The sequence below is a fragment of the Schistocerca cancellata genome, chromosome 3 (assembly GCF_023864275.1).
Source record: "Schistocerca cancellata isolate TAMUIC-IGC-003103 chromosome 3, iqSchCanc2.1, whole genome shotgun sequence".
Classification (NCBI taxonomy): domain Eukaryota; kingdom Metazoa; phylum Arthropoda; class Insecta; order Orthoptera; family Acrididae; genus Schistocerca; species Schistocerca cancellata.
The window spans coordinates 792122845-792143947 of NC_064628.1; the positions used below are offsets into that span (position 1 = coordinate 792122845).

Sequence of the window (21103 nt, forward strand, 5' to 3'; positions counted from 1 at the left end):
AAAATGCTATTGACATCAGTAAATGAATATTATTATTTGCTGCAAGTGTATTACAGGTATTAATTTACACTATAGTAGCAGAAGATATTTAAAATTCTGAATACTGTATTGCTTCCTTAAATGAAGATAATTCTTTTTATTTGTTTTATGTGTTATGATAGTTTATTGTACCATATGTTACCCAAATGTTTGTTTGTTTTTGTGCTACAGCCGTGTGTATCATTTTTATGTGTATGTCACTGCACATTTTTGTTTTGCAGGAATAAAAATCTGAATTAGTTTTGAAACTAACAATGTACTTTTTATATTAACTACACTTCTTTGTGTACAGAGGCAAGGAAAGGGTGGAACCAATATCTGTTGAATTAAATATTTTGAGGGTGTTAGCCTTGAACTGTTGATAATTATTCTGACAGCTAGATTTTGTATTATGAAAATGATTTTAAGGTTTGTCTTATTATGACCCCAGAAGGTAAGGTCATAGATAGTAGCAGGAACTGGTTTCTCTCAGCCTCCTGATACAGATTGATGAGCTATTTCTTGAGTAACAGTGGCTGAAGACCGCAAAAACTGACAGCGTCTGAGTGAGTGTCGTGCTGTACCAAAGCCCCTCCATACTGCATCCAATGATGCTGCTGGCAGAAGGGTGCCATGGCAGTCAGTCAGGACTGATGGATACGCCAGGGCCTGTGGACAGAGCATAGGCTTACATTTGTATACATTCTAAAACCTTGGTTGCAGGTGTTTGTAATATTTTATTTATATCAGTTACAACAAAATTTATTGACATAAGCAAACAGTTATGTGAGTACCATTGATTGGAATCTCAACATCACTTACGTAAATAAAAAAAAAAAAAACAAGAGAATCTACATAAATAAGGAACAAGAGAGGTCCTAGGCCATTGCTCTGTGGTACCGTATTGTTGCAGCCCATTTCGTATCTTCTTGGGTACTAATAGACTGCTTCAGCTGTATTTAATACTTTATTTTTAGATCACTACCAGTTTCATGACACTAAGAGCAACATTGTCAGGTGAACATCTGCATAAAATAAATCAAGAAAGAATAACAACCCTGAGACATCCAGTGACACGATACTTTTCTAATTTTTAAAAACTTTTACATTACAATTTTGAAATATTTGTACTCATATAACTAAAGCATTTTTTGTCCATCAGAATAAAATAGTGCTAAAAGGCAGCAGCAAAACCAGAAATAAAAGCATATTTTCATGTAAAAAACCTAAGCTATTGTTACATACCATAAGAAATTTACACAATTACTCATATAACTAAAGCATTTATTGTCCATCACAATAAAATAGTGCTAAAAGGCAGTAGCAAAACCAGCAACAAAAGCATATTTTCATGTAAAAAACCTGATCTATTGTTACATCCTATAAGAAATTAACACAATTACAATAGCAATTTAGAAGTAAAATTGCAGATAACAGACTGTATTCAGAGATGAGATGCAAGGAAGAAGGCAGCCAGCATCATGAGCAGCAGCTAAATAAAGTATTGTGAAACTTATTGAGGATGGTGTACAGCACTGAAATATCTATGCAAAATAGTGAACAAGTAGAAATTGTGTTTTGCTCAAGATGGAATACTGAATGTATTTTTAAAACAGCAAAACAAAATTAATTACAGAAGTTCAAATAATGGGACAATTAATAAATTCAATTTTTCTTTCTTTTGAAACAGACATTTATAGCTATTCTCTACAAAATACTATTAAGTGTAAAATCCTTCCTAAACAATCAGAATCCTACACATCTCAAATGGCTCAGATTCACTAATGACATCGTGATCTGGACTGAGGGTGGGGACGCCCTATACACCTTCTTCCAGAATTTCAACACCTTTTTCCCTTTCATTTCACCTGGTCCTCCTCAGCCCAACAAGCCACCTTCCTCAATTTTGACCTCCCCCTCAGCTACATCAGTACCTCCACCCATATCAAACCTACCAACAACCAGCAATACCCCCACTTTGACTGCTGCCACCCATAGCTGTCACATTTGCAGTGGCAAGCAGGTCCTCTTGAAATACGCCAAAGGTCTCACTGATGCCTTTACAGGCTTTAATTACTCTCCCAACCATGTAAAGAAACACATTTCTTATGCATTATCTCCCCCAAAGTCCAACCATTTGGCCTCAGAGGAGCATTCCACTCGTGACTCAGTACCACTCGTGACTAGAGCAACTGGATCACATTTTCTGCCAGAGTTTCAGCTACCTCTCGTCGTGCCCTGAAATAAGGAATGTTCTACCCCAATCCTTTCCACCCCTCCAGCAGTTGTCTTCTTCCCCCAACTGAACCTACACAATATTCTTGTCCATCCCTATACAATACTTACTCCCATCCCCTTGCCTCATGGCTCATATCCCTGTAATAGACATAAATGCAAGATCTATTCCTTACATCCTCCTGCCACCACCTTTTCAGTCCAGTCACAAGCATCACCTACCCCAGCAAAGGCAGGGCTACCTGTGAAAGCAGTCATGTGGTCTACAAGCTAAACTGCAGTCACTGTGCTGCATTCTACATGGGTATAGCAACCAACAAGCTATCTGGCTGCATTAATGGCCACCAACAAACTATGCCCAAGAAAGAGCTAGACAACTCAACTGCTGAATGTGCTGTCCATCACAACATTTTTCCGTATACAGCCTGTGCCAGCTGGACCTTTCCAACCAACACCAGCTTTTCTGAATTGCATGCATGGGAAATCACCATGCAATATATCCTATGTTCCCATAACCCTCCTGGCCTCAACCTTTGTCAGTCACAGCCCTTCACCCACTTATCCCGTTCCCCAGCACTACACAGTCCTATATTCCACCAGTGCAACCACACTATTTTTACTTCATTCCTTTTCCACTCCCCTCCCCCACTACCCCCAATCCCTGTGTCACCTTGTGACTGCACCTACCTGCCCTAACCTCTCCTCACCTCATCCATGTACGCTTCCACAAGCAGCACTTTTACCGTGCTGTCCTTTCCCTCCTTGGCTCAGCCTTATCTTAAACCTCATCATCTCGATTGCTTCTCTCACCATGCACATTGTTGCTTGCAGTCTGGCCTTGGCAGCCAGAGACAGATATCATTTGTGTAAGAGTTGTGTTTGTGTGAATGTGTGTGTTTATGTTGTCTTATTTCAGAAGAAGGCCTTTTGGCTGAAATGTTACTTGTTTAACAGTCTTTATGCTGTGCATGTCTGTGACTCAGTGTCTCCACTGTGTAGTGAGTAGAAATCTATCATTTTCACAGTACTGAAACAATCAATTATTGATAAAATTATCTAATTAGATAGATAAAAAATCTACTCACCAAGTGGCGGCAGAACACACGTATGAAAGACTGTTGTGATTTGCAAGCTTTCGGAGCTTGTGGCTCCTTCTTCAGGCAGAAGGGTTGAAGGGAAAGGAATGGTGAAGGAAAAGGACCAGCCTTTCCAATCACAATGGTCTGTTATGTGTGTGTTCTGTCACCACTTGTTGAGTAGATATTTTATCTATCTAATTAAATAATTTTCACAATACTAATACTATTAAGTGTGTGAAATGTAAGTTACACATTTAGTTGTATTGTTAACAATCTGGCAATGGAAAATAGTATGTAGCATACATTCACACTTAGTGAAGTTAAAATGAATGTTGGTTATTGTTGCTCTCTTGATGACAGTGCTGAATGATCCAGAGAACTTGCTGATACATTTACCAGTTCTCACAGTGCAGGGAGACACCTATTGTAGGTATTAACTGCATTGGTCCTTGCCCCTGTCCCCTCCCCAACCACCACCACAACCACCACACACACACACACACACACACACACACACACACACACACACAGAGCTATACTGTTGGTTGCACACCTTGTCTCATTACTGACATGGAATTTGCTATGTTGGTATTTCATACAGATAAAAATAAGGGAAAACTACTACTGTTATATTTCCCAAGGGATCCCTGGGCAGGGTCTACTCAGGACAATGTTGTCATTACTAAAAACAAATCTGATTTTCTACAGGTTAGAATGTAGAATGTTTCATCCTTTAATCTGGTACGTGCTCTAGAAAAACTAAAAATAGAAATGACAAATATGAAAGGATAGATCCCTCCTGTATATGATAGATCATATACAGAAGACATTGAGTGGCAGACAAGCACAGTGAAAAATGTTGCCTAGGCATAATCTAGCTGTCGTACTAAGTCCTTCATCACTCATAAGCAACAAAACTCACACACATTCATCTCCGGGCTCTAATAGCCAACAGAAAACAGTAGTTGTGTGTGTGTGTGTGTGTGTGTGTGTGTGTGTGTGTGTGTGTGAAGAACTTAGTCCAGTTGCTGAATTATGTGTAGCAGTCCTTTTCATTGTGCCTGTCTGCCTCACTGTCTCCTTCATATGGGGAGTGGCATCTATCCTTTTATATTGTTATTCCATTTGGGATTTTCCACTGTTTGAAAACAGAAATTGAATGATTGAAGTTATAGTTGCAATTTGTGAAATGTAGTGGCTGGATGATCATGATTTTTGGTCAGGTGAATAGAAGGTTATCGAAACAAAATGAAAAAGGGATCATGCCAGAGTAGGTCTAACAATAAACAAGAATGTACAAATGCAGGTAAACTACTTTGAATGACACAATGAATGCTTTATCACAACACAGACAGATACCAAGCCACAAACTCCACAGTAGTACAGTTATATATATGCCTACTAGCTCCACAGATGATGAGGATATTGAAAAAAAAGTGTGATGAAATAAAAGAAATTATTCAGTACTTTAGGAAAGATAAAAATTTCATTGTGATGGATAAGTAGAATTCAATAGTGGGAAAGGGAGGGGAGGAAAATTAGTAGGGGAACATGGACTGTGGGAAAGAAATGAAAGGGAAACCTGCATGGAAGAATTTTACACAGAGCTCAATGTAATCATTGCTGACATATGGTTTATGAATAATATAAGAAGGTTATACATGTGGAAGAGATTTGGAGATATCAGTGCACTTCAGATATTCAGATCTATCCTCATTACAAAGTAACTCATCAATTGTAGGAGCTAATCAACATATATGTGATAAAAGGATGTGATATGTTCCTTTTAGAGAATAGTAAGAATAATTGCAAGTAAATCTCATATGATTGTACAAATTCACTGATCTGTGAATAAATCAGACAATATATTACTTCATATTTTGTATACATTTATGTAGTGTGATAGATATAAGAGATCTTTTATTGTACACTCAGTGTAATTAATCATCTCAAAACTTTAAACATTGTTTTATGATCTAGGTCTCTGTGCGTGGGTTATCAACATCATAAAATTCTATGAGGTATACTGTGATGTTGAACCTAAGAGAAAGGCTCTGGCACAGGCAAATGCAGAATTAGCAGCTGCACAGGACAAACTCAGTGTAATCAAACGAAAAGTTGCAGTAAGTTATGTACTATTTTGACACTGCTGTAAATTTCCCCTGACTGTATATGTCATGGTTTACAGAGGGCTGATTTTGTCATATATGAGAAAATATATTCAAAAAGAATATAGTAAAACTTCCAATATCAATTTAAATACTTTCTCCTTTAAAATTTTCTAAATTTATAAACATTATTAACATTTTTTCCATTTTTGGGGTAAAAAACTGATATTTTTCTAATATTTGTGTATTTCTTAGTTATATCCTTGTTGATGCACTCTGATATAATATTTACATTAACTGTATTAAATAATCAAGCTTGGATGATTGTGTTAATACACAAGTATTGTGTTTACAACATTACTTTCTTCATATCCTCTCATTGTTCTAAAATATCATACCATGAAATTTACAGTTTAATTTTAAATTCTCAAAATATCTTGAAGTCTTGGAGAACTATACCCATTGTTTAGGTGGCTTCATTAACAACAGTACATAGTTAGTTGTCAACAAATATTGACTGAAACTTCATGGCAGATTGAAACCGTGTGCTGGACCGGGACTTGAACACAGGAACTTTGCCTTATGTGGACAAGTGGTCTACCAACTGAAGTACCGAAGCCCAACTCCTAACCCAACCTTACAGCTTTGCTTCTGCCAGTACCTCATCTTCTACCTTCTAGACTTAACAGAAGTTCTCCTCAGTAACTTGTGTGACTAGCACTTCTGAAAAAGGATACTGGGAAGACATGGCTTAGCCACAAACATAGGCGATGAGGTGCTGGCAGAAGTGAAGCTGCAAGGATGGGTCATGAGTCATGCTCAGGTTGCTCAGTTGCTCGAGCAATTGCCCATGTAAGGCGAAAGTCCTGGGTTTGAGTCCCAGTCTGGTATGAGGTTTTAATCTGTCAGGGAGTTTCATATCAGTGCACACTCCGCTGCAGGGTGAAAATTCACTCAGGAAATATTGACTAAATCAAGTGGAATGAAATCAACTATTTCATAATGAAGGTTATACTTACTAGCCTCTGTTATGACAAATGGCATCATACTCACTACTAATAATGCATTTTGAAACCTTCTTTGGAATTAAATAACAGTGTTCCTCTATTAGAACTCTAGTAACATGCTGTGGATGTTCGTTATTTGTACTGGTAATATGAATCTTCCATTCTTTGTACAACCACTGCATTGTGCCCATGAATCTTGCCAATTGTTTGTGCTTTGTGCCTTTACTTTTATGTCAAAATTCATTGCCATATGATTGATCTCCACATGCTGTCATGTCATGCAGATGTAATCATAATAATGTAAAGAAAATATAATGTAACCAGACAGTCACTAGACACTGAATCAAATGAGAGTAAAGTGTTCTGGGGTGCGTGTATGCATTATACTATCTACATCTAAATCTACATCTATACTCTGCAATCCAGTGTGAGATGTGTGGCAGAGGGTATGTCCCACTGTGCCAGTTATTTGTTTTTTTTCGTGGTCCATTCATTTACAGAGCATGGAAAGAATGATTGATTGCCTCGAGGGTGTGCAGTAATTATTCTAATCTTGTCCTCATGATCCCTGTTTGAGCGATACATGAGGGGGGCGGGAAATTGCAGCATATTCCTTCAGTATCTCTGTGACATTCTCCCATGGTGACCATTCATGCTGCCCTTCTCTGTATATGTTCAATACCCCTGTTAGTCATATCTGCTATGGGTCCAACACACTTGAGCAGCATTCTAGAACCAGTCACACGAGTGATTTGTAAGCAATTTCTGTTGTAGACTGATTGCACTTCCCCAGTGTTCACCAATAAACTGGAGACCACCACCTACTTTACCATTACTGAACCTATGTTATCATCCCATTTCATATCCCTGTAAATTCTTACACCTAGGTACTTGTATGAATTGCCTGATTCCAGCAGTGACTCATTGATATTATAGTAATAGGAAACTGTGTTTTATCGTTTTGTGAAGTGCAAGATTTACATTTCTGAACTTGCAGAGCAAGTTGCCAATCTCTGCATCATTTTGAAATCTTATCAAGATCTATGTAAATAAGTTATACACAACTGCAACCAGTCACTTTTTTCAGTAATAATGCTTTATTACATTAACCGGTTTTCGAACCCTTTCAGGTTCATCTTCAGATGATTTTGGGACCAGTAATGATGTAACTTCCCGGATCCTCCCGAAATCATCTGAAGATGAACCTGAAAGGGTTCAAAAACCAGTTAATGCAATAAAGCATTATTATTGAAAAAAGTGACTGGTTGCAGTTGTGTATAAATTATTTACATTAATATACAGTCACGGTTCTAAAATATCCATAATGGATAAGCATTATCAAGATCTGACTGAATATTTATGCAGCTTCTCTCAGATAGTACTTCATTATAGATAACTGCATCATCTGCAAGAAACCTGATCTTACTATTAATATTGTCTGCAAGGTCATTAATAGAGAACATGAACAGCAATGGTCCCAACACACTTCTCTGGGACACACCTGGAGTTACTTTTACATCTGACAATGAGTCCCCATGGAAGATAACATGCTGTGTCCTCCCCACCAAAACGTACTCAATCCAGTCACAAATTTCACTTGATGCCCCTTATGATAGAACTTTCGACAGTAAGTTTAGGTGTGGTACTGAGTCAAAAGCTTTTTGGAAATCGAGAAGTACTGCATTTACCCTGACTGTCGTAATCCAAAGCTTTTAGTGTGTCATGTGAGAAAAGTGAGCATTGGGTTTCATATGATCAATGTTTTCAAAATCCATGCTGGTTGTCATTGAGGTCATCCTGTTCAAGATATCTCATTATGTTTGAGCTCAGAATATGTTCTAATATTGTACAACAAATCAGTGTCAAGGATATTGGATGGTAGTTTTGTGGATCACTTCCACTATCCTTGTAAATAAATGTGACCTGTGCCCTTTTCCTTCTTTTTTTTCCTAATATTTATTTCATTCATCTCTTTAGTAGTACAAGGATTACATTGGGGCAATTCTCCTGTGTTTTCCTTCATAAATGAACATTTGAAAATGGAGTTAAACATTTCAGCTTTTGTTTTGCATTCTGTCAATGACAATCTGTACTTATCTTGCAGAAAATTAGGTCATATGGGCTTGAGTGGAATTTTATGCTCACTCAGACAGTGCTGTAAAACTGTTAACTGTGGCAGGTTTCAGATGTTAGTCAGTTGTTTTTAGAAGATTTCAGCCTTATTTTTGTGTATCTGTTGTAGAGTCTTGAAGAGCAGCTCGCACAACTGACAGCAGACTTTGAGAAGGCAACAGCTGAGAAGTTACGATGTCAGCAAGAGGCAGATGCCACAACACGCACTATTGAGTTGGCCAATCGACTTGTTGGAGGCTTAGCATCAGAAAATGTGCGGTGGGCAGAAGCTGTTGCAAAGTATGTTCTTTATCTGTCTGCTAGAATTTTCCTGTTTCTTGTACATACAGTCTACATACATCTGTTCTGAGAATTTTTTACTGAGTATTGTTGTACATCATCAGTTGCTGTTGTGATAACTACACATCATTTTCTATGTAATGGTTCATTTTCACTGTTCACAGTTATATGAAACAAGGGACCACTCTTCCTGGAGATGTATTACTGGTTACAGCTTTTATATCCTATGTCGGTTGCTTCACTAAACAGTTCAGACTTGATCTGCTTAACAAGATGTGGTTGACATTTCTGCGCACACTTGAGGTACATTTTAGTGTTATTGTTTGTAATAAAAGGTATGCTATTGTAAGTTTTTTGTTTGATTTTCGTCCACGGCTACAATACTTGTTCATTTTTATTTGATTTTGAAAGCTGTGCCTCTGCACCATCTTATATGTGCTTTGCTGTTACTGAGGTTTGAGATAGTAAAATTATAATTGTGTCATGTGAATGATGGTGTGATATGCTAGTACATTGTAGTGTTGTGTTTGTGTTGTTAATGATGACTGTGGAAATGAAAGGAATAGATTCGATATAAAACTTAATCACAGAACACAGTATTCTTCTCTTGAACAGCATGAAGACCATCTTATGAATTGATCACCATGAAGAATGCTACTTGCTCTCACTTCATGAGGCACTATACAGCAGTTTGAGATGAAACTCAGGATATTGGTACACAGTCTGATGACTCACAAACTGTACACCATCACATTTCCACCTCATCACCAGTTTTCTGTTGATAATTATTACATAAAATGATGCTTCAAAAAATGCAGTAAAACTGCAATTCCAAGAAAGATACATATAAATGAATAGAATTTATCACATACATTTCCTGTTGTGTTACAAATAAATGGTACAGTACCCAAAGAAATAAAACTATAGCACATGTACAGAATTAATTGTGGAAAAAGTTGTCATTCACCATAATAAAAGCACGTGTTATGGAATTGTATCAGACATACTTTGGAGAAGCCATTAAGAAATATTATCCAAGACAGCTTTTATCTGACTACAAATCTCAATGTATTGTCAACTGCATGAGTATCATGTGAGTCACTGACTGACTGAATCCCATATGTCTTCTTGGAGAAGAATACTTCTGCTTTCTAACAATTTATGCATGAAAGTTGAAGCGTCAGTACATCTCCTGAAATTTGTGGGCTTTTCAACTTGCGTGATACTGTCAAGAATACTAAGAATTTTGTGCAGCTGGGACTGATCTTGATGCTTATGGCACCAGAAAGATAACCTGACATAATCACACCACAAATTTTTCCAGTACAATAATGAGATCTAGTAGACAGTAGACTACAACAACTGAAGTATGCTTAGCCATCACAGTTGTCCAGTTACAACCAAGAACTACCAGAAAAGAATATTAGTTGCTCATAAAGTATTTGTTTTGATAAACTATTTGTAGCTGAAGGCAACACTCATTTCTAAACAGGCATGTTTACTGAAAGAAATCTGAGCATGCAATTCACATGGCAGCAGTAACCTCCACATTGTGGGACAGACAACAGCACATCTGTAACACCAGTTGAAATTGTGTAAAATGACACTGCTGGATAAATAAGTTGTTTGTCACTTACACAATATAATGACTATTTGTCACAGTTCAAACTTTGTCATTCTCAAGACATTGTGATTTCTCGTGTAATATATATCACTAGCAGAAAATGGTACAGTGTTTAGCGTTCCTTAATTTCCTTGTTGTACACCTGACATACCCTTAACCCATGGACATTTTACTATGCTATATATAAAATTGTTTATCTGTCATTCTCTGTTTTGATTGTATTATTAGTTTTGTCTGCCCCCCGGTAGCTGAGTGGTCAGAGCAACAGAATGTGAATCGTAAAGGCCTGGATTCGATTCCCGGCTGGGTTGTAAATTTTCTCCACTCAGGGACCGAGTGTTGTGTTGTCCTACTCATCCTCATTTCATCCCCCTCAACATGCAAGTCACCAAAGTGGCATCAAATCAAAAGACTTGCACCCGGCAAACGGTCTACCCAACGGGAGGCCCTAGTCATATGACATTTATTTATTATTAGTTCTCATATCATTTATATACTTCATTAATGTTGTAATGTGAACAAATAGAAGTTTTTGAATTATCACATCTCTCTTCTACTTTAGAATCTCTTAAGCTTTGCCCCATGCAGTATATCAGGTAGGAGATGACACTATAGCCTGATGTTCAGTTCCTTTGCAGGCTCCCAACAAAAATGTAGATTACTTTAATCATATATTATTCCATATCCATTCTGTCATCAGAATGGAGATAAAGTGAGACAACAATGGAACATCTCCTATTTTGAGTTTTAATTTGACATTATTAAATAGTGATGACACTTCCTGTTACTCTGTGTCCAAATCGTTATAACCACATGTTTGGTTATGTTAGTGTGACACACAGTACAATTTTATCAAATGCTTTTGGTTGTTCTCCCCATTTTCACAAGTTTAAAAATGATTGGAAAGAACCATGTTTTGAACTTCTCCCATCAACCAGTTATTGGAGTAGTTAAGATATCTGGTCTGGATCTGTTTCTCCTTGGTGACCAGGCATGTGAAACCATAGATTTGGTTCTGAACATGTAAAACAACTGCAGTGTTGTCCCAAAAAAATAAAAAACCAAAATTAATGTAAAAACATATTAATTATTCATTAATAAGCCTCTACTCCAAAGTCTAGATATGATGCCAAAGTGAGGCACCAGTGTTGGACGAGAGTTTGAGGACACGACAGAAAGCTCTTGGTCTCCAATAAACTTTTCTGTCATCTGTCAGGTGAGCTGCCAACATTTCAGATGATGGTCCAATCTTTTACAGAGATCTGTGGCACTATGTTCCATACTGAGTACCACTTGATGGCCAGTGACACAGGTAATCCTAAAGTGATGTCATGCAAGGTTGACAAGTGATCTTGCAGGTCAATATCACTGTGTCATTTATATACAGTGCCAGAGTCATGAAGCTGATATTATACATATATGTGATACACAGTGCACTGAAACAGGTTTATTCAGTGTATCTTTCTATGTTCATACTGAGGCCTCTACCATTTTCCTTGCCATAGAGGAGGTGCTGATGTTTTGTCTTTGACCTGATTCCCTTGTGCTCGTAGAGAAATGATAGAAATTCTGTACATCATGTAGTTCATAATGGTCTCATGTGGTCAAGCGTAACTCACTTCCCATGAATGTAACAGCCCATGCTTGTCTAGCTGTATTCAAACTCTTCTTCTGATGACTTTGATATCAGTTGGAGATTAAACTATATCTTTTCTTCTTTCCCTCCTTAGTTTGTGCACTCTCAGTATTAAATCTATTAATGTCATTTGTTGTTAGGCCATTATTTCAGAAATCACTGAATGTCACTGTCTGTAATGATCAACTGTGTCTACTACAATGAAGGATGAAGAGCAATTTTGTTTCAGCCCCCTATACCAATAACAGAAGGGTTGGACCCATTAACATTGCTGACTGATGATGCATTGGTGGCTGTCTGGAACAATGAAGGTTTGCCCAGTGACCGGATGTCCACTGAGAATGCAACAATTCTTACAAATTCTGACAGGTGGCCACTTATGATTGACCCACAGGTGAGATTCTTTTTATTAAAGGAGTTAACTGAATTTTTGTCAGTATTCACCATGAAGGAAGTATCTTTCTGCTAGCTTCAATATAAGGTAGTAGTTTTCTTTTTGTTATACTTTCTATAATTTCGTGTGTTCTACATTATTGCAAGCCTGGAAGATAATTTGAAATTAATGACAACTATGTTTGTTAGTTACATTTGTTGTCTGGGATTACATTTGTATTAATATAAACCTTACTTGCCATCTTTCCCAGGATACTATTCAAATTTCTGTCACACGTTGTTTATTATCTAAGGTGACAGATCACTCTTCATCTATAAGCTCACCATGATGATGTTTAAAGAAATCTGTACAGCAAATATAAAATTTGAATACAACAAAGCTAAGCACAAAAGTTTATCTTTTTTATTCTCGTTATATATGTAATAAATATTTTTTTTCTTGGAACTTACACTATGTAAGATGCATACAAAGTGTATTTTCAGATACTGCACTGTACATTGTAACTTCCTTTTCACAAACAGTTGCAAGGAGTGAAATGGATAAAGCAGAAGTATGGTGAGCAGTTGACTGTTCTACGCCTGGGCCAGCGTGGCTATCTTGATGTAGTGGAGAAAGCTCTGACAACTGGAGCCACACTGCTCTTTGAGAACATTGATGAAGATGTCGATCCTGTGCTGGATCCTCTTCTTGGCCGCAATTTGATAAAGAAAGGCAGGTAAGACGTTGGTTGATATATGACAGTTGACCTCTGAGTGACAATGTGTGTGTGAGAGAGAGGGTGCTGTCGCAGGTTCGATTCCTGCCTCGGGCATGAATGTGTTTTATGTCCTTAGATTAGTTAGGTTTAAGTAGTTCTAGGTCTAGGGGACTGATGACCTCAGATGTTAAGTCCCATAGTGCTTCGAGCCATTTGATTTGAGAGAGAGGGAATTTCAAGTACACGGATAAATGATAAATGCAACACAGTCAGAGTTCTTTTTCTGAATCTAAAAGCAATATGAGGTGCATTCAAGTTCTAAGGCCTCCGATTTTTTTTCTAATTAACTTCTCACCCGAAATCGATGAAACTGGCGTTACTTCTTGAAGTAATCACCCTGCAGACGTACACATTTTTCACAACGCTGACGCCATGATTCCATGGCAGTGGCGAAGGTTTCTCTAAGAGTCTGTTTTGACCACTGGAAAATCGTGAGGCAATAGCAGCACGGCTGGTGAATGTGCGGCCACGGAGAGTGTCTTTCATTGTTGGAAAAAGCCAAAAGTCACTAGGAGCCAGGGCAGGTGAGTAGGGAGCATGAGGAATCACTTCAAAGTTGTTATCATGAAGAAACTGTTGTGTAACGTTAGCTCAATGTGCGGGTGCATTGTCTTGGCGAAACAGCACACGCGCAGCCCTTCCCGGGCGTTTTTGTAGCAGTGCAGGAAGGAATTTGTTCTTCAAAACATTTTCGTAGGATGCACCTGTTACCATAGTGCCCTTTGGAACACAATGGGTAAGGATTATGCCCTTGCTGTCCCAGAACATGGACACCATCATTTTTTCAGCACTGGCGGTTACCCGAAATTTTTTTGGTGGCAGTGAATCTGTGTGCTTCCATTGAGCTGACTGGCACTTTGTTTCTGGATTGAAAAATGGCATCCACGTCTCATGCATTGTCACAACCGATGAAAAGAAAGTCCCATTCATGCTGTCGTTGTGCGTCAACATTGCTTGGCAACATGCCACACGGGCAGCCATGTGGTCGTCCGTCAGCATTCATGGCACCCACCTGGATGACACTTTTCTTCGCATTTTCAGGTCGTCATGCAGGATTGTGTGCACAGAACCCACAGAAATGCCAACTCTGGAGGCGATCTGTTCAACAGTCATTCGGCGATCCCTCAAAAACAATTCTCTCCACTTTCTCGTTCATGTCGTCAGACCGGCCTGTGCGAGCCCTAGGTTGTTTCGGTTTGTTGTCACATGATGTTCTGCCTTCATTAAACTGTCGCACCCACGAACGCACTTTCGACACATCCATAACTCCATCACCACATGTCTCCTTCAACTGTCGATGAATTTCAATTGGTTTCACACCACGCAAATTCAGAAAACGAATGATTGCACTCTGTTCAAGTAAGGAAAACGTCGCCATTTTAAGTATTTAAAACAGTTCTCATTCTCGCCGCTGGCGGTAAAATTCCATGTGCTGTACGGTGCTGCCATGTCTGGGACATAATGACAATGAACGCGGCCTCATTTTAAAACAATGCGCATGTTTCTATCTCTTTCCAGTCCGGAGAAAAAAAATCGGAGGCCTTAGAACTTGAATGCACCTTGTATAAACATTTAAGGAATGAAGACATGTTGAGAATATTGATGACAATAATTTCTTGGGAAAAAATAGATTATGCTCAAATTAATTTCTCCAGGAATTGGCTATCTAAAAAAAATTTATTCACCAAGCAACTACAGGAGAACACACATATAAAGGTATTCATTCTGGAAGAAGCAATGAAGGGGAAGGAAGAGGCGCGAAGGAACAGGACTTTGGTTGAAGTTGCCGGTAGATGTCCACCTGCTTAGCTGAGTGGTTACATGCTTGCCTGCCATGTAGCAGGCACCCAGGGTCAATTCCCAGTCAGGTTGGAGATTTTCTCCGCTCATGGACTGGGTGTTGTGTTGTCCTCATCATTATTTCATCCTCATCACCGGCATGCGAGTTGCCCAATGTGGCGTTGATTGTAATAAGACTCGAACTCGGCATCTGAACTTCTTTGGAAGGGGGTTCCCAGCCAGCAATGCCATATGATCATTTCTGCTGGTAGATACATTCAAGACCAGGATAACACTGAGTTTTTTTGGAGGGATCAACAGTACCAGGATTGGATATAATGGCCTGGGAAATCTGCTTTTGAACTAGGTTGGTGGAGTAATTATGCCTGGTGGATGCTGTGAATAGTCTGCATATGGACATATACATTTACCTTGAATCCCAAGCCTGTATGGGAGGAATCATTTGACATGGAAAGGATGACAACTGTCAAAATGCAAGTACTGTTGCATGTTAGTAGGATTAACGTGAATAGAGGTGTGTAGCTGATCTTTGGTGAGGATAAGAACAATGCAAAGGAGAGTGGCATGAGATTCAGAATAGGACCATGTCAAACTTAATTGGGAGAATGTATTTAGAGATTTGAAGAATTTTAACAGACCAACCTCACCATCAGTCAATATGATAAAGATGTCGTCTACATACCTAAAACAAACCAGGAGCCAAAGGCATATGGATCCCAGGAAAGCCCACTTCAAGTGACTCATGAAAAGGTTGGCATAAGAAGGAGGCATCTTGGTTCCCATGGCTGTGCCCCTGATCTGCTTGTATGTCTGCCCCACGAAGGTAAAATAGTTGTTGGTAAGTATAAAGTTGATTAAGGTGAGAAGGAGGGATGCCATAGGTTTGGATCCGGTGGGTGCTGACTGAGGAAATATTCAGCAGTGACCAAGAGATGAATACACTAAGCAGATTCAGAAGGATGTAGGTTGCAGTAGATACTGGGAGATTAAGAAGCTTGCACAGGATAGAGTAGCATGGAGAGCTGCAACAAACCAGTCTCAGGACTGAAGACCACAACAACAACAACAACAACAGATCATTTACATGGTGGATGTTGGCGCAGAGGGAGGTGGTATCAATGGTGACAAGCAAGATGTGTGGTGGGAGTGTGAAGGGTGCACAGTTCAGATAATCTGGAAAATGGTTGGTGTCTTTAATATAGGAGGAAAGTCTTTGTGTTGTGGGTTGCAGATGTTGATTGACTAAGGCAGATATATGTATGATGGGTGCTTTGAAGCCAGCAATTATAGGGCGCCAGGGTAATGGGGTTGTGGATCTTACGGAGAAGATAAAAGGGGGGTGAGGGTGCACGGTTTGGGTGGAATAAGAAGTTCTGTGGATTGAGATGTTAATCCTTGTGAGGGGCCTCAGTTTTTAAGGAGGGGCTGCAGGTCAGTTTGTATCACAGGGCTGGTATCTTAATGGCAGATGTTGTACATAGAGGTGTCAGGCAGCTTGGCATAGACCTTTGCTTATATACTCCGATTGATCAAGTACCACAGCAGTAGATGCCTTTTCCACTGGAAGGATATTAATGGAGTCATTGGTTTTTAGGGAATGAAGAGCCTGGATTTCTGCAGAGGTACAGTTGTGGTCATGTTGTAGGGACCTGAGGAAGGGTTGTGAAGCAATGCTGAATGTGAAGAATTCTAGGAAAGCTCATAAGGGATTATTTTGATGTAATGGTGGTGGATCAAGTAGGGCTTGTGGTTGGAACTGTTCAAGGTAGGGTTCAATGTCTGGTTTGTTGTTGGAAAGATTTTGGGATTGGGTTGTAAAGTGATATTTACAGTTGACATTATGTCTGAAAGAAAGTAGGTTCTTCACCAAAGCAGCATGATTAAATGCAGGCTTAGGGCTGAAAATGATACCCTTAGATAATACAGATAATTCAGGAGGAGAGAGGCCTTAAATGACAGCTTTAGAATACTGTACTGTTGTGACTGGTCCTTGTAATCATGAATTATTGTTCATCTTGGAGGCAGTGGTGAAGGCTGGGGCATGTTAAGAAGGTCGGCCAAGCTCAGTTTGTAAGAGAGGAGTGGTGATTAATGGTAAGGCAGTTTATGGAGCTGCAGAGAGACAAGAAGGGAAACACCACTGTTAAGATGGTTTAGGAGAAGATGGAATAGCTTTTTGAGGTGAAGTCTGGCATGTTGTTGCAGTTTGGAAATTGGCTTAACTGATTATACCATCCAAGGATACATGTTGTTTTGTTGTGGTCTTCAGTCCTGAGACTGGTTTGATGCAGCTCTCCATGCTACTCTATCCTGTGCAAGCTTCTTTATCTCCCAGTACTTACTGAAACCCACATCCTTCTGAATCTGCTTAGTGTATTCATCTCTTGGTCTCCCTCTACGATTTTTACCCTCCACGCTGCCCTCAAATACTAAATTGGTGATACCTTGATGCCTCAGAATATGTCCTACCAATCGATTCCTTCTTCTACTCAAGTTGTGTCACAAATTTCTCTTCTCCCCAATTCTATTCAGTACCACCTCATTAGTTATGTGATCTACCCATCTAATCTTCAGCATTCTTCTGTAGCACCACATTTCGAAATCTTCTATTCTCTTCTTGTCCAAACTATTTATCGTCCATGTTTCACTTCCATACATGGCTACACTCCATACAAATACTTTCAGAAACGAATTCCTGACACTTAAATCTATACTCAATGTTAACAAATTTCTCTTCTTCAGAAACGCTTTCCTTGCCATTGGCAGTCTACATTTTATATCCTCTCTACTTCGACCATCATCAGTTATTTTGCTTCCCAAATAGCAAAACTCCTGTACTACTTTAAGTGTATCATTTCCTAATCTAATTCCCTCAGCATCACCCGACTTAATTTGACTACATTCCATTATCCTCATTTTGCTTTTGTTGATGTTCATCTTATAACCTTGTTTCAAGACAATGTCCATTCCGTTCAACTGCTCTTCCAAGTCCTTTGCTGTCTCTGATAGAATTACAATGTCATCGGCGAGTTTTTATTTCTTCTCCATGGATTTTAATACCTACGCCGAATTTTTCTTTTGTTTCCTTTACTGCTTGCTCAATATACAGATTGAATAACATTGGGGAGAGGCTGCAACCCTGTCTCACTCCCTTCCAAACCACTGCTTCCCTTTCATGCCCCTCGACTCTTATAACTGCCATCTGGTTTCTGTACAAATTGTAAATAGCCTTTCGCTCCCTGTATTTTACCCTTGCCACATTTAGAATTTGAAAGAGAGTATTCCAGTCAACATTGTCAAAAGCTTTCTCTAAGTCTACAAATGCTAGAAATGTAGCTTTGCCTTTCCTTAATCTTTCTTCTACGATAAGTCGTAAGGTCAGTATTGCCTCAAGTGTTCCAATATTTCTACGGAATCCAAACTGATCTTCCCCGAGGTCGGCTTCTACCAGTTTTTCCATTTGTCTGTAAAGAATTCGCATTAGTATTTTGCAGCTGTGACTTATTAAACTGATAGTTTGGTAATTTTCACATCTGTCAACACCTGCTTTCTTTGGGGTTGGAATTATTATATTCTTCTTGAAGTCTGAGGGTATTTTGCCCGTCTCATACATCTTGCTCACCAGATGGTAGAGTTTTGTCAGGACTGGCACTCCCAAGGCCAGAGGATACATGAGGGGCAGATAACTGCAGGATGTTGAAGGAGAGTGGAAATTGGCAGATGAGGCTTATATGTCACAGATTAGCCGGGTAAATGCAGGAGCTGTTGTACTTGAAACTGAAGAAGAGGCTGGTGTAAAGTAGTATTACATCCAGAAACAGGGGCTTTCAATGTTAGGCCTTTGGGAATAATTCCCAGGCACAAGCAGTCTTCAAGAAACTGAATGTGGGATCTCAGTTTTGAAAGTGCAAAAGCATTGTTTTCAAAAGAAATGGATGTAATTAGAGAGGGACTCATCATGGCAAGAGAGTGTTAGAGAAGGCAGTAGTGGCTAAAAAGAAGAAGCAGATGGTGCAAAAAGATAGAAAGGAAGAAAAGCAAGGAAAATGATCACAAAATCAGAAAATTCATACAAAAATTGTGAGAACAGACAAGAGTTAACAAGAAATAGTCAATGGGTGAGAATTTATCTCCAGAAAAGTGACTTATATGATACAAAAAAATTATAATTGGAAAAAAATTTGATTGAGAAAGTTGTGAAAACAGACAAAATTTTTAAAAACAGGGCAAACAGAAGGAGAAAGTCATCGGAGAAAATGTAAACTATTGTGTTTCATAAATAAAGTAATGCAGGTGACAGCAGTAAAAATCAATCAGACTTTGTGAGAAACAAATGCACAACAATGTGAAAGAATTGCGTGTAAGTTAGTAAATGGAGGACGGGAGAGAAAATTGATGTCAAATTTGCAAATAAATCAGTGAAAAACAAACATGAGAAGGCCCTGCAGTTTAATGAACCATAAACAGAGTATTATATGCAAATTTGTAAATACAATATACCAACCTGTGTGGATGGAAATCAGTATTAGAAGATTCATAGAGATAAGATTTTGGTTAATATAGGTGGTACAGAAAAAGAAATGAACGGAATAGCATGTAAGGTAGAAAAAAGATGACAGTTTGACAAGATACATGGCAACAAAGACTGACAAAGGAATTACATAAGAAGGAATGATGGCCACACAGGCTAATACATCAATGAAAATAATCAATTTTTGAAAATGAAATATAATTAGAGAGTTAAAAAAATCTCCTCACCAAGCTGTGGCTGGAGAACACACATACAAAGATATTTAAATTTGTAAGCTTTTGGAGCTCCACTTCAACCCTTCTGCCAGAAGAAGGAGCCACTGGATCCAAAAGCTTGCCAATTTAAGTACCTTTACATGTGTGTTCCCCTGCAATTGTTTGGTGAGTAGATTTTTTAGCTATCCTATTCTGTAATATTTTCAAAAACTGTTTCCACTGAAATATTAAAATGTTTATTCAGGAATGTTTAAATGAACATCTTCATTCTTGTTTCACACTCTGTTGTGTTGTGCACACACAGCTCCAATAACTTAATACAAATGACCGCATGGCAGCTTGCACAGGAGTCCATTGAATGGACATCTCCAAGAATATAGAAGCAACAAAGGAATGGTGTAAAACAGAAAAAGGACCAAATTCATTTAACTACTCTCAGGACAATGAGAATTACTCTCAGCAAAAAAGTGAATGATATCAGAAACAGTAAATTTAAGTGATTATGCCCCAGAAGCGAAAGGAAAGCAAGTGACACCAAATTCAGTGTATTTCAAGCATAACATTGTAAATAAATTGCTAGTTTCTAGTGAGTAACATGTAAATAATGAAGTGGATTTTCAAATTTGAGATGCAGAATAATTGTAAACACAGTAAATAGTAATATCCCAACCACTTGCCACTTTACCACCACCTCCACACAACACATGCAGTCTCAGGTCCACATTGACCTGGATTATCCATACAATAAGAAAAATGTATTTTGGTTACAACTAAGTTCAGTAAATCTAATCACACTATTAGAATACAAAAATGAAAGTTGTACATTTGACAATATTTTGTGAAGGGAGTGGTGATGTCAGTTACAATATTTTTTCAAGCTACAGAATTTCAAAATAAAGCACGTAACTTAAAACATGAAGACATTGTACAATATCATGAGTAATGAAGTTGTAAAATCTGTAGATACAGGTGCAAGGTCCTTTAGTTCTGCAATTCTGATAACTATTCAGTTATACCTTTTTAAAAGCGCCATGACTTTTGAGAATTTTTTTTTAGATATTATGTCTTTCTTCAATAAGAAACAAATAGTTACACCATTGAATGCAGTACTGATTTCCATGATAGTTACCCGTTATTGAAAATTGTCAGAAGCTTCAGATGCAAGCAATTCTGGATTTGTATTCATTGATGTAGCTCAGACAGGTAAAACCAGGACAAACTCAGTAGCTTTCACATTGTAATCGCAGCTTGTAGTGCATATTAAATTATGAAAGAAATATTTAATAT

The 21103-nt window shown here is 38.4% G+C and overlaps 1 protein-coding gene across 1 annotated transcript in view; it reads left to right on the forward strand.

The window, feature by feature from the left end:
• LOC126176568 (dynein beta chain, ciliary) overlaps nt 1–21103 on the forward strand; it is a 790269-nt gene that overhangs the window by 582037 nt on the left and 187129 nt on the right. The window contains exons 61-65 of the mRNA XM_049923728.1: nt 5313–5455; nt 8690–8859; nt 9024–9162; nt 12349–12513; nt 13035–13228. Coding sequence (XP_049779685.1) covers nt 5313–5455; nt 8690–8859; nt 9024–9162; nt 12349–12513; nt 13035–13228 — 811 coding nt within the window. The remainder of the gene's footprint in view (nt 1–5312; nt 5456–8689; nt 8860–9023; nt 9163–12348; nt 12514–13034; nt 13229–21103) is intronic.